Below are 15,126 nucleotides of genomic sequence, written 5' to 3'. Positions count from 1 at the left end.
CTCCTTTTACCGCAGGCCCTAATTTGCATGGGCCACCCTCCTGAATCGCGCACCCAGGAGAGTGGCCTGTGCGCTCGCCCGCTCTCCGCATGTTTTTCTGTATCGGCCTGATTGTGAGTCAATTGATATGCATGTCAAAGAATTTTTTTTTTTTGTTATTTCTGGCCCACCTATTTTCTCTTACTCATTTGTGCTTTCAGCTAAATCAGAATTGGCCTCTAATGGATCTTTGATATCATGAGCCTTCATTTGCAACTACCCAAGGATTTTCCCCTATTTTATACTCCCTTCCCAGCTCTGCTTAGCCATTACTGTGACAGTTCTCAGTCAGGAGCTACAAGCTGTGGCTCCCCCAGCTCCTTGCTAAAAATGATGTTAAGTCTGGCCACCAGATATTGCCATTGAGAGATTATCTCTGTAAAATCTCAAACCCCTACTGGCCCAAGGTTTGGAAATAGAACCCAGAGCCTCCATATGGCACTGCACAGCATTACCACTAAGCTATATTCCTAACCCATCTGAGAAATGTAATTGCAGAGGCAAAACAGCAGAGGAAAACAGATGATTTACTGCAAAACAAGTCAGGATTGACAATGGCACAAAACCCATCTGACTCTTAACTTGAGATATGATATTTTATTTTTATTTGAATAAAAAACTTTATTTTTTCATCAGTCTATAATTTATATTTGTTTTGTGGCAGACTATAAAGCAGATATTTTCTATAAAACATTTATTTCATTTATATTTTTTGAATGTTTTATAGTTGACTATTGGTTTCTGACATCAGAAACATCAAAGTATAGTATTTTATGAATGCATAGGATGCTTTTTTCATAAAAGGTTCTATTTCCTTGTTACTAATAATAGCAACCTGGCCAGAAGCTCACAGTTACAATACAGCATAAATATAAAAGTTGAAATAAACTAATTTAGTGTTGTGTCTGAGGTACCTGCTTCACACACAATCACAAGAGAGAAATATATATATTTTATCAGATTAATGGACACTTAAATAGGACAAAACCAAGATCCAGCCTAATAATATACCAAACACTGGGAAATGAAATGCTTCTAAGTTGAACAATTTAAAAAGGAAACCTTTCAGAAATTTAAATTGTATTTAAATGGCATCCTGGGCTTTCTTGTAATGGAATTAGAGGGCTTTTATTCATCTTTGGATCTGAGATAGAACAAGCATTGCTGTGTCATCTTGATCCCTGTACCTGAATGCCTTTGAAGGCACTATATAATTCAGCTAAAGGAAATCTTTGGAGTTTTAGAAACAGATTTAAAAAACGCACTAAGAATTCTTGTTAGCATATGCAAGAAGCGTTGGAATGTTAAGTTTTTAAAATGATCTGACTGCTTGAATATCCCTTGATGCATAATAATTAGATTTGAAAGTCCGAAATTGGTAATATGACAGTTTCCAGCCTTACACCAGGCTAAGGCACTAAATGCTGCCTGCAATTAGCCCACATTTAATCTTCTGAGATGTGACTTTCAAGGTGAAAGCTGTGGCACTTTCTGCAGCTGAGAGGATGTGAGCCGCATTCACCCTTCTGAGAAGGCTCCAGGATCAGACGGGCACACGGTTCTCTTTGCCCCATTTCTTCAGGATGCGGATGATGTACTCCACCTGGGTACTGCCAGTGCTGCGCAGAAGGTGTAGCACTTCCCGCAGGGTCTCTCTGATAAACAAAACATGAAAAAGAACTGAACAGTTTAAAATGAAATTTGTATGACTGACTCCTTTACTTCAGTACTAGTGATCACCACAATTTACTGCAGCATTATTTACAAGACTGCTAGAAATAAATATTGCCGGTTTAAAATGGTGCATTTGACATTTTTCCAGAAAAAAGCAGATCTATGAAATCATAACATAATAGCATATCTGACCTCTAGAGCACTTTTATAAACCTCCTTTCTGGATTACAAATCTGACCAAGACTATGTACAGTAAATATATTGATAAGTCCCACAAATAAAACATAATATGTTAATACATATCAAGCAAAATATAGAATAATCATATAAATGGCACATGGAACTCGGGGCAATTTTCAATCCGCATCAGGATAAAGTCCATGGGTACTTTTTAATCTGTGCTTTGCACCTATTTTCAAAGTGAAAACTTGCCATGAGTTCAAAGTACCCACTAACATTTACATTTGCTTTCTATGAGGTAGATTTTTTATGGTAAACTTTAAAACCAGTGTGTAGGTGCCCATACATGCGCAAATGGGCACGATAATGGACGGATGCTGAAATTTTAAATCATGCATGCAGATGATTTAAAATAAGCTGCCGCACCTATATATGCTTGTAATTCTAAGCTGTTATTCAAACAAACGTACTTCGTATATCTTCCTTAGGACTTTGTCAGTTTTAATGCGCACAGGTAAATGGATTTTAAAACATGCTCATTTGAAGGACATTCCCAGTTTTAGCAATTAGTCCACCAGTTTTGCCAGTCCATCTCAAGGTCATCTGACCCCTCTGGTTTTTCAGCCTGCATTACATGCCCCCTCCCCCAATTTGACCCAGACCCCTCACCCATTGGTCCTTAACAGAGATTTGTGCAGACTGACATTTATTTATTTATTTATTTATTTGAAACTTTTATATACCAGTATTAGTAAGCATATATCATACCGGTTCACACTGTAACTATTAGGCTAAAAATACAATCAACAGGGAGGAGAAACCGGGAGGAATATACATAGAGCAGAAGGCATTGAAATTAAAGCATTGAAACTGACATCTCCTCAGGAGCAGAAGCAAATATGTGCAGTTAACCGTCTGCCACGTACTGTGGCTGCCAGATTTAAAATATGGATTTATGTGCACAACTGCTGGGCCCGCCTCGGAATGTCCCCAACACGCCCTAACTCCACCCCCTTTTCTTTTATTCACTCCTGCAAACATACGCACGTAATTTATGGCTTTTACAATGTTACTCACATATAGAGGCCTTTTAAAACTAGCAACACTAAAAATTCACCCCATAAATTTGAAAAAGCAAGTTTGCTTATTGTAAATGGTGCTTTCCATAGATAGCAGGATGAATTAGCCATTATAAGTGGGTGATGTCATCCAGCAGCACCAAACAGACTTGTCTCTCCTAGCTAATAGAGCTTTGAGCTCTACTGAGCATGTGCGGGAGATCCCATGAGCCGCCTCAGTTGATATGAACTAATTCTAGCTATTGGGCCGATACAGTAAAAACGCGGGAGAGCGGGCGAGCGCCCGCTCTCCTGTGCGCGCGATTCAATATTTTAATTTATAAAAATTAGGTCCGGCAGTAAAAAGAGGCGCTAGGGACACTACCACATCCCTAGCGCCTCTTTTTTGATGGAAGTGGCGGCTGTCAGCGGGTTTGACAGCCGACGCTCAATTTTGTCGGCGTCCGGTTTCTGAACCCGTGGCTGTCAGCGGGCTCGAGAACTGACGTCGGGAAAATTGAGTGTTCGGTTTTTGACCAGCCAACTGCGGGTCCATTTTACATTTTTTTTTATTTTTTACTTTTTTAAACTTTCGGGACCTCCGACTTAATATCGCCATGATATTAACTCGGAGGGTGCACAGAAAAGCAGTTTTTACTGCTTTTCTGTGCACTTTCCCGGTGCCCAAAGAAATTAGCGCCTACCTTTGGGTAGGCGCTAATTTCTGAAAGCAAAATGTGCGGCTTGGCTGCACATTTTGCTTTCTGAATTGCGCGAGAATACCTAATAGGCCATCAACATGCATTTGCATGTTGCGGGCGCTATTAGGTTCGGGGGGGGAGGGGGGGGTTGGCCGCGCGTTTTGGCCGCGCTATTACCCCTTACTGAATAAGGGGTAAAGCTAGCATGTCCAAATGCCAGCTAACAGTGCGCTCCGTCGGAACGCACTGTACTGTATCGGCCTGTATGTAATTGACTCTCCAGAGACGGCGGCAGGTATTCCATGGCTAATTCATCCTGCTATCTATGGAAAACACTGTTCACAGTAAGTAAACATGCTGTTTCTGTCAATAAGCAGGTTGAATTAGCCATTACATGTGGGAAAGTCCCAAGCTGACGGTTATAGTGGAGCATTTACTTAGTAAGTAAGCTGGACTTTACCATGAAGAGTGGACTACTGTGAGAATGGATTATGCAAAAGTGCTTGTCCAAATTTTCTGTCAGTCCTTGAGATGTTATGGTGACAATAATGGGATGTAAATGTGTGAATTGATGACCAGGTAGCAGCTTCTCAAAGATGAATATCAGAAAAAGCCATAGCTCTCACTTGATGAACTTTTACAAAGTCTGTAACTTGCAAGTCTGTCACCAAGGTGTAGCAGTGTTGAATGCACTCAGCCAACCAGTTAGACAAGGTATGCTTGGCAACCAATATGCCAAGCCTGTTAAGTTCATATGACACAAGCAGCTGAGAAGTTTGGTGATGTGGTTGGGTTTGTTTCTTGAACTAGGCTAATATTCTTTTTCAGTCCAATGTATGAAGATTTTTTTCTCCTTCATGTGTATGAGAAGAAGGTAGGCAATACAATTGATTGATATAGAAAGTCAATACAACCTTTAGTGGGAATTTCGGGTGAGTACAGAGAACTATTCTCCTGTGGAAGAAATGCATGTATGGTGGCTAATGGACGAAAGCTTGAAGTTTTTTGACTTTTCTAGCTGATGTCACTTCTACAAGGAATGGTACTTTTCATGTCAAGAATTTAAGTGAAGCTGACTCTAGTGGCTCAAAGGGAGACTTCATCATTTGAGAGAGGACACATTCAAGTCCTTGGAACCAGCATCTTTTGTACCTGAGGTTTGATATGTAGGCCCTTCATGAATCTAGATATCACAGAATGAGCAGAAATCAGTTTACTGTCCACCAGGGCACAAGAAGTTGCTATGGCACTGAGATGTACTTCCATCAAAGAAGTGGTGAGCTCGGAATTGAAAGGTAAAATGAGTACTTTAGCAAGTGCTTGGGCCTGCAAGAAAACTGGTCCAAAGCATTCTATTGGCACCACTTGGAATATCTATTCCATTTGAAGGCATAATTTCTTCTAGTTGATGGCTTTCTCGATGAGATTAATATGTCTACAATTTCTCTAGGCAAATCGAGGTCTGCAATTTCTGAACGCTCCAAATCCAAGCTGTCAGGTTTATTTATTTACAAATTTATAAACCTTAAATCCAAAAGTCTATGCAGTGTACAGATTAAAACATACATAATAAAAACAAAACATGAAACATAGTATAAAGTAACAAGATTTAAGATGCAATGACTGGTACTTGAAACCCCCACGACCGGCGCCGTGCACGAAGCAACCAGAACCGGCGCCAAAGCAGCCGGACAACAACCGCAGCAAGCAGCGGCTCCAGCGAAAAACTCACAGTCTTTTTAGGTGTCAGGCCACCACCTCCCCCGACGGAAGCCCCTCCCGGACGAATCACCGCTTGCTTTGCCGCCTGGGAGGCCATAACATCAGATCAGTGGGTTCTGGAAATAGTGAAGAATGGATATCAACTTCTGTTTATAACCAAGCCCCAAATTCCACATCTAGCAACTCGGGGACCGAAAACACTACACCCCCAGCTCGCCCAAGAGATTGCCCTACTTCGACATCAAAGGGCTATCAGATACATCCCTCGGGCGGGCCGTTGCAAGGGTTTCTACTCCCCATATTTCCTAATTCCCAAGAAATCAGGGGGCTACTGACCTATTCTAGACCTCCGGGACTTGAACAAATGGATAGTTCGGGAACAAGTCAAGATGGTTTCCCTGAAGTCCATTCTTCCCCTATTACAGCCCAAGGACTGGATGTGCTCCATAGATCTGAAGGAAGCCTACACACACATTCCAATCCATCAGTCCTCTTGGCAATACCTGTGTTTTCAATACCACCAACAGCATTACCAATACAAGGCCTCTCGGCAGCACCCAGGGTGTTCACCAAATGTATGGTGGTGGTGAAGGCCCACCTTCGTCAACAGGGTATGACGATCTTTCCATACTTGGACGACTGGTTAATAGTAGCTTCGGACCCAATCCTGTTGAGGGATCATCTCGCCAGAGCAATCAATTGCCTCCAGGAACTGGGGTTGATCATCAACTATCCAAAATCAACCCTGCAACCTACGCAAGTTCTGCAATTTATAGGAGCTCATCTGGACACCATTCGCACCAGAGCATTCCTTCCGGAAGACAGGAAACTGGCAATGCATTCTCTGCTTCGATCCCTGCAGGAAACGCAGTGTCCAATGGCTCGAAACATTTTAACAGCCTTGGGTCACATGATGGCAGCGAATTTTACGGTGCTAAACATGAAACTTCACATGAGACTCTTGCAGTGGGGTCTGAAACGCCAATGGAAACAGTATTCACATCCATTGGAGAACCATATAACATTGACGGCTCAGATGAAAAAGGATATCGACTGGTGGCTTCTCCCACGCACACTGGACAAAGGAGCCTTATTCAGCCCTCCGCAACACAATGCAGTCCTTACCACAGATGCATCAAGGAAGGGATGGGGAGCACATCTCGATCTGTGGTAAACCCAAGGCCTCTGGTCAATAACAGAACAAATCAATCTCCTGGAGCTCAGAGCGATACGCAATGCCCTACAAACCTTTCAGAAGTATCTCCAAGGTCGCAGGGTCATGATATACACGGACAACCAGGTGGAGATGTTTTACATAAACAAGCAAGGCGGATCCGGTTCATGGCCCCTCTGCAGGGAAGCCCTACAGATCTTTCACCATGCATAGACACTCCATACACTTACAAGCAACTTACCTGCCGGGAGTAGCAAACACCAGAGCGGACACATTAAGTCGCATATTTCACCAGCACGAATGGTCGCTCAACCCAGAAGTGGTGCTGACTATTTTCACTCGTTGGGGAACTCCGACGATAGATCTGTTTGCCACAGAAACAAACATACAACTTACACAGTTCTGCTCGATTCGACCAAGCCTCTTACGACTCGCTCAGGACGCCTTCCTCATACCGTGGACGTCCAATCTCCTATATGCCTTTCCACCGATTCCACTAATCACCACGACAATTCAAAAATGCATATTGGACAACAGCCAATTTATCCTCATTGCTCCAACCTAGTCCAGACAAAAGTGGTACAGTTATCTCTTACGTCTTTCGATCGCACCTCCAATTCGATTACCAGACCATCCAGATCTTCTACTTCAGGAACAGGGAGTGCTCATTCATCCACTCCATTCCTCCCTCCATCTGACTGCATGGAGATTGAGCGGACACTATTAACTGCACAAGGGGTCTCTGCAGTAGCCCAAGCAATCCTTCTAGAATCCTGGAAGCCATCGACCAGACAAAGTTATACCTTTAAATGGAAGCACTACTCCAACTGGTGTACAGCAAAAGGTATTCCACCAATAGACTGTTCGCCAACCCTTTTAATGGATTATCTCCATTCCCTGTACCTGTCCGGGTTAGCAACATCATCTATCCGAGTGCATCTCAGCACGATTTCGGCATATCACAGACCGATTAATAATCACTCCATTGCTGAACATCCCTTGTTATCCAGATTCATCAAGGGTTTAATTCATCTTCGACCACCGGTAGCTAAGCCACCGGTTCCATGGAACCTTAACGTACTACTTGAACAACTAATGCTACCACCTTTCGAACCAATGGATTCTGCACATATAAAATACCTCACCTGGAAAGTGGTCTTTTTGGTAGCAGTAACATCCGCATATAGGGTTAGTGAACTACAAGCACTAGTGCACTATGACCCATATCTACAATTCTATCACAATAAGGTGATCCTCAAACCTCATCCAACCTTTCTTCCAAAGGTAATTTCGGCATTCCACCTCAATCAATCAATCGAGCTGCCAACCTTTTTCCCAAAGCCTCATTCTAACAACAGGGAGCGTTTGTTACACACGCTAGACTGTAAGCGAGCGTTGGCATATTACAAGCGATGAACACACTCTATAAATCATGTATTTCAGCTGTTCGTCTCCTTCAACCCGAATGCCCCGGGGTTGCCGGTGGCTAAAAGAACCATTTCCAGCTGGATTGTACAGTGTATTCAGTTTTGCTACAAGAAGCAAAACTTACGCCTCCCTTCACTTCCATGAGCTCATCAGGTTCGAGCCATGGCTACCTCCATAGCACATCTTAGAAATGTGCAAGGCGGCCACTTGGTCCTCACTTCACACCTTCACTTCTCATTACTGCATAGACAAACAGTCAGCAGGGGATGCGAAGCTGGGATAGGCGTTTCTGCACACATTGCCTTTTTAAAAACCCTGCAACTAACACAGGTCGACATCACGCAGTGCATGATTAATTAGGCGTGACTGGGAGCTTGGGACTCCCATGACAGCATGGCTAATTCAGCCCTGCTATCAACGGGAAAAAGCAAGTTTGCTTACCGTAAACAGTGTTTCCGTAGATAGCAGGATGAATTAGCCATGCGGGCCCTCCCTCCTCCTGGTAGTCGCACTTTCATCAGCTACGCTCAAGCTTAAATACAGACTGAGGAGAATCTGTTACTTTCCTGCGCGGGAACACACGCACAGCCGCAGAGACTGAAAAAATCTACACTCTGCTTAATAAGCTCCGCCTCCCGGGCCCTGATTGGCAGTTCCCATGACAGCATGGCTAATTCATCCTGCTATCTACGGAAACAACATTTACAGTAAGCAAACTTGCTTTTTTTTCTTAGATGCCCAAGAGAGAAAGCAGAGTTGCTTACCTGTAACAGGTATTCTCCCAGGACATTAGGATGAAGTCCTCACATATGGGTGACGTCACTGGACGGAGCCCTATCATGGAAAACTTTTCTGTCAAAGTTTCTAGAACTTTTGACTGGCACACTGAGCATGCCCAGCATGCCTTGATCCCTCGAGCCACAGGGGTCTCCCTTCAGTCTTGTTTGTAGCAAAAGGTGCGAGTGAAAAATAAAATAATAAAACATTTTGGACCCAACTCCATGGGGTGGCGGGTGGGTTTTGTGAGGACTACATCCTGCTGTCCTGGGAGAACACCTGTTACAGGTAAGCAACTCTGTTTCTCCCAGGACAAGCAGGATGGTAGTCTCACATATGGGTGATTAGCAAGCTACAGGCTGACTCATATTTAATAGACCAACAGCACAAGTTGTGCAACAGGCACAACAAGCCGTGTGCTGTTGGAAAAAATTAAGCAGCCTGAAAATCACAGCAGTTTGGATGTGGAAGGAGTTGGGATTATACTGGAAATAAGTTCTTTAAGACAGATTGGCCAAAGGCTGAATCTTGGCTTCCTTCCTTGTCCAAGCAGTAATGCGCTGCAAATATGTGAAGAGAGGTCCATGTTGCAGCTTTACAGATGTCAGCAATTGGTACGGAACGATTGTGTGCTATTGAGGTTGCCATGGCTCTCACTGAGTGCGCCTTCACTCGTCCCTAGAGAGGAAGGCCAACTTTGTCATAGCAGAATTCAATACAGTCTGCTAGCCAATTGGAGAGAGTTTGTTTTCCCACTGCAACTCTTGGTTTGTTTTTATCAAAAGAAACAAAGAGTTGTGTGGATTTTCTATGGAGTGCAGTGCGGTCTAGATAAAATGCAAGTGCACGTTTACAGTCCAAAGTGTGTAAAACCTTCTCGCCCTGGTGATAGTGAGGCCTTGGGAAAAATGTGGTCAAGAATATAGACTGATTCAAGTGGAAATCAGTAACTACCTTGGGAAGGAATTTAGGGTGAGTACGGAGGACTACTCGGTCATGTAGGAACCTGGTAAAGGGTGAGTATGTAACAAGTGCTTGTAACTCACTAACCCTTCGAGCAGATGTAATGGCTACTAGGAAGAGAACTTTCCATGTAAGAAATTTAACATTGCAGGAATCTATAGGCTCAAACGGGGAGCGCATGAGTCTTGTAAGTACTACATTTAGGTCCCATTCAGTGACTGGTGGCCATAAAAGGGACTTAAGTTGTAAAAGACCTCTCATAAATCTACTCACAAGGGGTTGTGCTATTACTGGGGCATCCCCTACTCCCTTGTGGTACGCTGAGATGGCACTCAGGTGTACCCTCACCGAAGAGGTCTGGAGACCAGAGTCTGAAAGGTGCCAGAGATAGTCTAATAAAGATGGAGTGGGGCAGGAAAAAGGGTCTATACCTTTTTGCATGCACCATATGGTAAATCTAGTCCACTTAGAACGATAGGATTTTCGTGTGGAAGGCTTTCGTGAAGCTACTAGCACTTGAGAGACATCAGTTGAAAGGTTGAGGGGTTGGAGGATCAAGCTTTCAACATCCAAGCTGTGAGAGATAGAGTTTGAAGGTTTGGATGGTATAACTTGCCTTGGTTCTGAGTTATGAGAGTGGGCGCTGTGCCCAGGCGAACTGGTTCTCTGATCGAGAGGTCGAGAAGTATGGGAAACCACACTTGTCGAGGCCAATATGGGGCTATGAGTATCATTGACCCTTTGTCCTGTTGCAGCTTCATGAGAGTTTTGGCTATCAGCGGTATCGGGGGATACGCGTATAGGAGGCCTGAGTTCCAGGGGCAAGCAAAGGCGTCCATGGCTAATTTGTTTTGCTGCCTGTGCAGGGAGCAGAATCTGTCCACTTTGTGATTCAGTTCGGTTGTAAAGAGGTCTATTGTTGGTTGACCCCAGATTTGGAAAATTCTGGTTGTTACCACAGGATCCAGGGACCACTCGTGGGGATGTAACTGTCAGCTGAGGCATTCTACTACTACGTTCTGTATACCTGCCAGGTAAGTGGCCCGAAGAAACATGGAATGTGTTAAGGCCCAGTCCCAGATCTGCACAGCTTCTTGGCAGAGGAGATAAGAGCCCGTGCCTTCCTGTTTGTTCAGGTACCACATGGCAACTGTGTTGTCTGTTTGTATGAGAAAGTCAGTCCTTGAATACATAGAGAGCATAACGTATAGCTCGAAGCTCTAAGATATTGATCTGAAAAGTTGCTTTGAGCTTTGTCCAAGTACCCTGAGTTTGACGATTGCTCACATGTGCTCCCCAACCCATGGTAGATGCATCTGTGGTCAAAGTTACTTGCGGAACTGGTTGCTGGAAGGGTAGACCTGTTAGCAAGGTGTTCTTGTTCATCCACCAGAGAAGAGATTTATTTTATTTATTTAGGCATTTTTATACCGACCTTCCTCACAAGATATCAAGTCGGTTTACAATAGTAAAAATATACATTGCACAAACAACTCTAATAAAATTACAATAAATGAAATCTAATAATATAAAATCATAATTACAATATAAAATCAATCAAATTAAAACATACTATAACAATAAAACCATACTAAACTAATACTAAACATATCTTTCCTTTTAAGAACTAACATTTTTCAATTTGCTAACTAAAACAAATTTTACTAATCTCTGATTTGGCCCTTTTCACCAGCTAACAGATACTAACCTATCTTTTCTAATTCCCTATTTTACAATCTACTAACTACACTTCTCAGTATCGTAAATAGCAGTAATAATGCTGAACTATATAGTAATTAACGGCTAGTCTCAATTGAGTCATTAAAAGCCTGTTCAAATAACCAGGTCTTAAGTAGTTTTTTAAACTTCTGAATGCATGATTCTGATCTAATCTCAACTGGTGGGTTATTTGAATCTGAGATGAAAGCGGTTGATTGGCTTGGAGCCATTGAGATTTCAAAGTCCATTGAGTTATTCTCATGGCCAGCCTGGCCATAGGAGTGACGTGGACTGTGGAAGCCATGTGCCCTAGCAATGTTAGGAATTGATGGGCTGAGACTGTGTTCTTTGTGCGCAGTGATACAGCTAGTTTGGAGAGTATGTCTGCGCGGTCGTTGGGTAGGAAGGCTCTGGCTACTGTGGTATCCAAATCCGCTCCGATGAAAGTCATGCGGTGAGATGGAGTCAGTTGGGATTTTTGGTAGTTGATGAGAAATCCCAACAAGTGTAGCAGATTTATAGTGAGCTTGAGAGTGTCGAGAGCTCCTTGTTTGGATTGGCTCTTGAGGAGCCAATCGTCCAGGTAAGGGAAGACATGTATGTGACTCTTGCTTGGATGGGCCACAGCCACTGCTAGGCACTTTGTAAATACACAGGGTGAAGAGGCAAGTCCGAAAGGCAGGACCCGGTACTGAAAGTGTTGATGTCCCACTAGGAAGTGCAGGTACTTGTGGTGATGTGGGAATATTGGAATGTGAGCGTAAGCGTCTTGAAAATCCAGAGAACAGAGCCAATCTCCTTTTTGTAGAATGGGAAGTATGGTGCCCAAGGACACCATCCTGAATTTTTCTTTTCGTAGAAATTTGTTGAGATTGCAGAGGTCTAAGATGGGGCGGAGGCCGCCTGATTTCTTTGAAATGAGAAAATAGCGGGAGTAGAACTCTCTGCCCTGCTGTGCTAGGGGAACAGGTTCCATGGCCTTGGCACCCAGAAGGGTTGACAGTTCTGACTCTAAAAGAATTGTGTGATCTTTTTGAATCCACAGTGGATTGAGCGGTGAATCCTGGGGTACCATGAGGAAGTTTAGATGGTATCCCTGGGTTAAGATGGAAATAACCCATTGGTCTGTGGTAATGTTGACCACAGACCAATGGATTTGACCTCTGACTGGTAGATATGGTTCTGGATTTGTGGAGAGGCTGCTGTTCTTTGGAAAGGTTTCAAAATCCAGATGCTTGGCTTGTTTGTGGAGGAGGCTGAGATCTGGATGCTTTAGGCTGTCGAGGATACCCTTTCTGAGATGGTCTAGTTGTCCCCACGTGAGGTGGAGGTGGGTAATAACTGTGTTGGCGATAAAATGGCTTTTTAGGGTCTCTTCTGGTTGATCTTCTGGCAGAAAAGGGGGCCTCAGTAATGACCGTTGACAATTGGCGCAGGGTCTCATTGTGGTCCTTCAATTGAGCCACTGTGACTTGTATTTTATCACCGAACAAGTTTTCACCGGTGCAAGGTAAATCAGCCAGTCTATCCTGGACTTCAGGTCTTAGATCTGAGGCTTTTAACCAGGCCCATCTCCTGGCACTGATTCCTGTTGCTGACATACGAGAAGCTGTCTCGAAGGAATCATACGCAGCACGGACTTCATGTTTACCAGCTTCAAGGCCTTTATGTAATATGGCATTGAGACTGTCTTGCTGTTGGCTGAGGATGAGTGTCGGCTACTTCCTGAACCTGTTTCCAAAGGTTCCTCTGGTACTGTGTCATGTAGCGTTGGTATGCAGCTATTGTGACAGCAGCATAGAGCCTTGAAACATTTTATGACCTAAAATGTCCAGGAATCTTTGATCTTTGCCAGGAGGTGTTGAGGAATGTGGACGAAGTCTTCTGGATTTCTTTTGTGCTGATTCAACAACCACTGACTGATGTGGCAGTTGAGTTTTTGGAATCCAGGTATGTGCTGGACAAGATAAGTTGCATCTGTTCTTTTATTTACTGGAGGAACAGAACTGGGATGCTCCCAGAGATGATGCTGTAGATCTCTAGTACTCCATGAACTGGGATAGCTACGACTTCCTTTGGAGCATCAACAAATTGGAGCACTTCCAATGTTTTGTGCCTTGCATCTTCCTCTATAATGAGATCAAAGGGAATAGCCTCTTACATCTCCCTAACAAAATTGGCAAAGGAGACATCTTCTGGGAGAGATTTTCTCCTTTCCTCCAGCAGAGATGGTTCTGACAAAACATCCTCCATGGATGTGTCGGTGTCCACATCTTACCATGTATCAGAGAAGGTTTCTGGTCGAGATCCTGAATGAGGGAAGAAAGCTGGCGGTGTAGGACATACTGGCACTGATGGATCTTTTGATGGCTTCGATGGATGTTGTGGTGGCATCGATGGCAGCTTCGGTGGCACCGGGGGCATCGATGTGAACCGAAGTCATCTCGGTCCCGAGAGCCCTGATGGACCAGGCATCGGTTGAGGCATCGGTGAAATTGGGCTGGAATCCGTGCCCTCGTCATCTGAAGACTTGGGAATGGGAATCGTGTCTTTCGGAGGCTGCACGGGTTGCTTTGTCATCGGTGGCCCGGGTTGTGGGAACAGGGAGGAGGCTGGCAACTACAGACCGGTTAGCCTCACTTCGGTGGTGGGAAAAGTAATGGAGTCACTGCTGAAAGAGAGAATAGTGAACTATCTACAGTCCGGAGAATTGATGGACCAGAGGCAACATGGATTCACCAGGGGAAGATCCTGTCAGACAAATCTGATTAATTTTTTTGACTGGGTAACCAAGGAATTGGATCAAGGAAGAGCGCTTGATATCATATACTTGGATTTCAGCAAAGCTTTTGATACGGTTCCGCACAGGAGACTGGTGAATAAAACGAGAAGCTTAGGAGTGAGGGCCGAGGTGGTGACCTGGATTGCAAATTGGCTGACAGACAGAAGACAATGTGTGATGGTAAATGGAACCTTCTCTGAAGAGAGAGCGGTTTTAAGTGGTGTACTGCAAGGATCGGTGTTGGGACCGGTCCTGTTCAATATCTTTGTGAGCGACATTGCGGACGGGATAGAAGGTAAGGTTTGTCTTTTTGCGGATGACACGAAGATCAGCAACAGAGTGGACACACCGGAAGGAGTGGAGAGAATGAGACGGGATCTAAGGAAACTGGAAGAGTGGTCGAAGATATGGCAGCTCAGATTCAATGCCAAGAAGTGCAAAGTCATGCATATGGGGAGTGGTAATCCGAATGAACTGTATTCGATGGGGGGGGAAAAGCTGATGTGCACGGAGCAGGAGAGGGACCTTGGGGTGATAGTGTCTAATGATATGAAGTCTGCGAAACAATGCGACAAGGCGATAGCAAAAGCCAGAAGAATGCTGGGCTGCATAGAGAGAGGAATATCGAGTAAGAAAAGGGAAGTGATTATTCCCTTGTACAGGTCCTTAGTGAGGCCTCACCTGGAGTACTGTGTTCAATTCTGGAGACCGTATCTACAAAAAGACCAAGACAAGATGGAAGCGGTACAGAGAAGGGCGACCAGGAAGGTGGAGGATCTTCATCGCATGACGTACGAGGAGAGATTGAAGAATCTAAATATGTACACCCTGGAGGAAAGGAGGAGCAGAGATGATATGATACAGACTTTCAGATACTTGAAAGGTTTTAATGATCCAAAGACAACGACA

At 44.0% G+C, this 15,126-nt stretch overlaps 1 protein-coding gene across 2 annotated transcripts in view; it reads right to left on the bottom strand.

The window, feature by feature from the left end:
• Positions 1-621: 621 nt before the first annotated feature.
• Positions 622-15,126, bottom strand: part of TTC26 (tetratricopeptide repeat domain 26) — a 258,672-nt gene continuing 244,167 nt past the window's right edge. For both annotated transcript variants that reach the window (XM_029590355.1, XM_029590356.1), the window contains one exon: positions 622-1,694. In XM_029590355.1, the coding sequence (XP_029446215.1) occupies positions 1,583-1,694 (112 nt within the window). In that variant the 3' untranslated portion in view covers positions 622-1,582. The remainder of the gene's footprint in view (positions 1,695-15,126) is intronic.

The sequence above is a fragment of the Rhinatrema bivittatum genome, chromosome 2, assembly GCF_901001135.1.
Source record: "Rhinatrema bivittatum chromosome 2, aRhiBiv1.1, whole genome shotgun sequence".
NCBI lineage: Eukaryota > Metazoa > Chordata > Amphibia > Gymnophiona > Rhinatrematidae > Rhinatrema > Rhinatrema bivittatum.
Note: the sequence above shows the minus strand (reverse complement) of the source record. Positions and strands in the feature narration are given on the sequence as shown.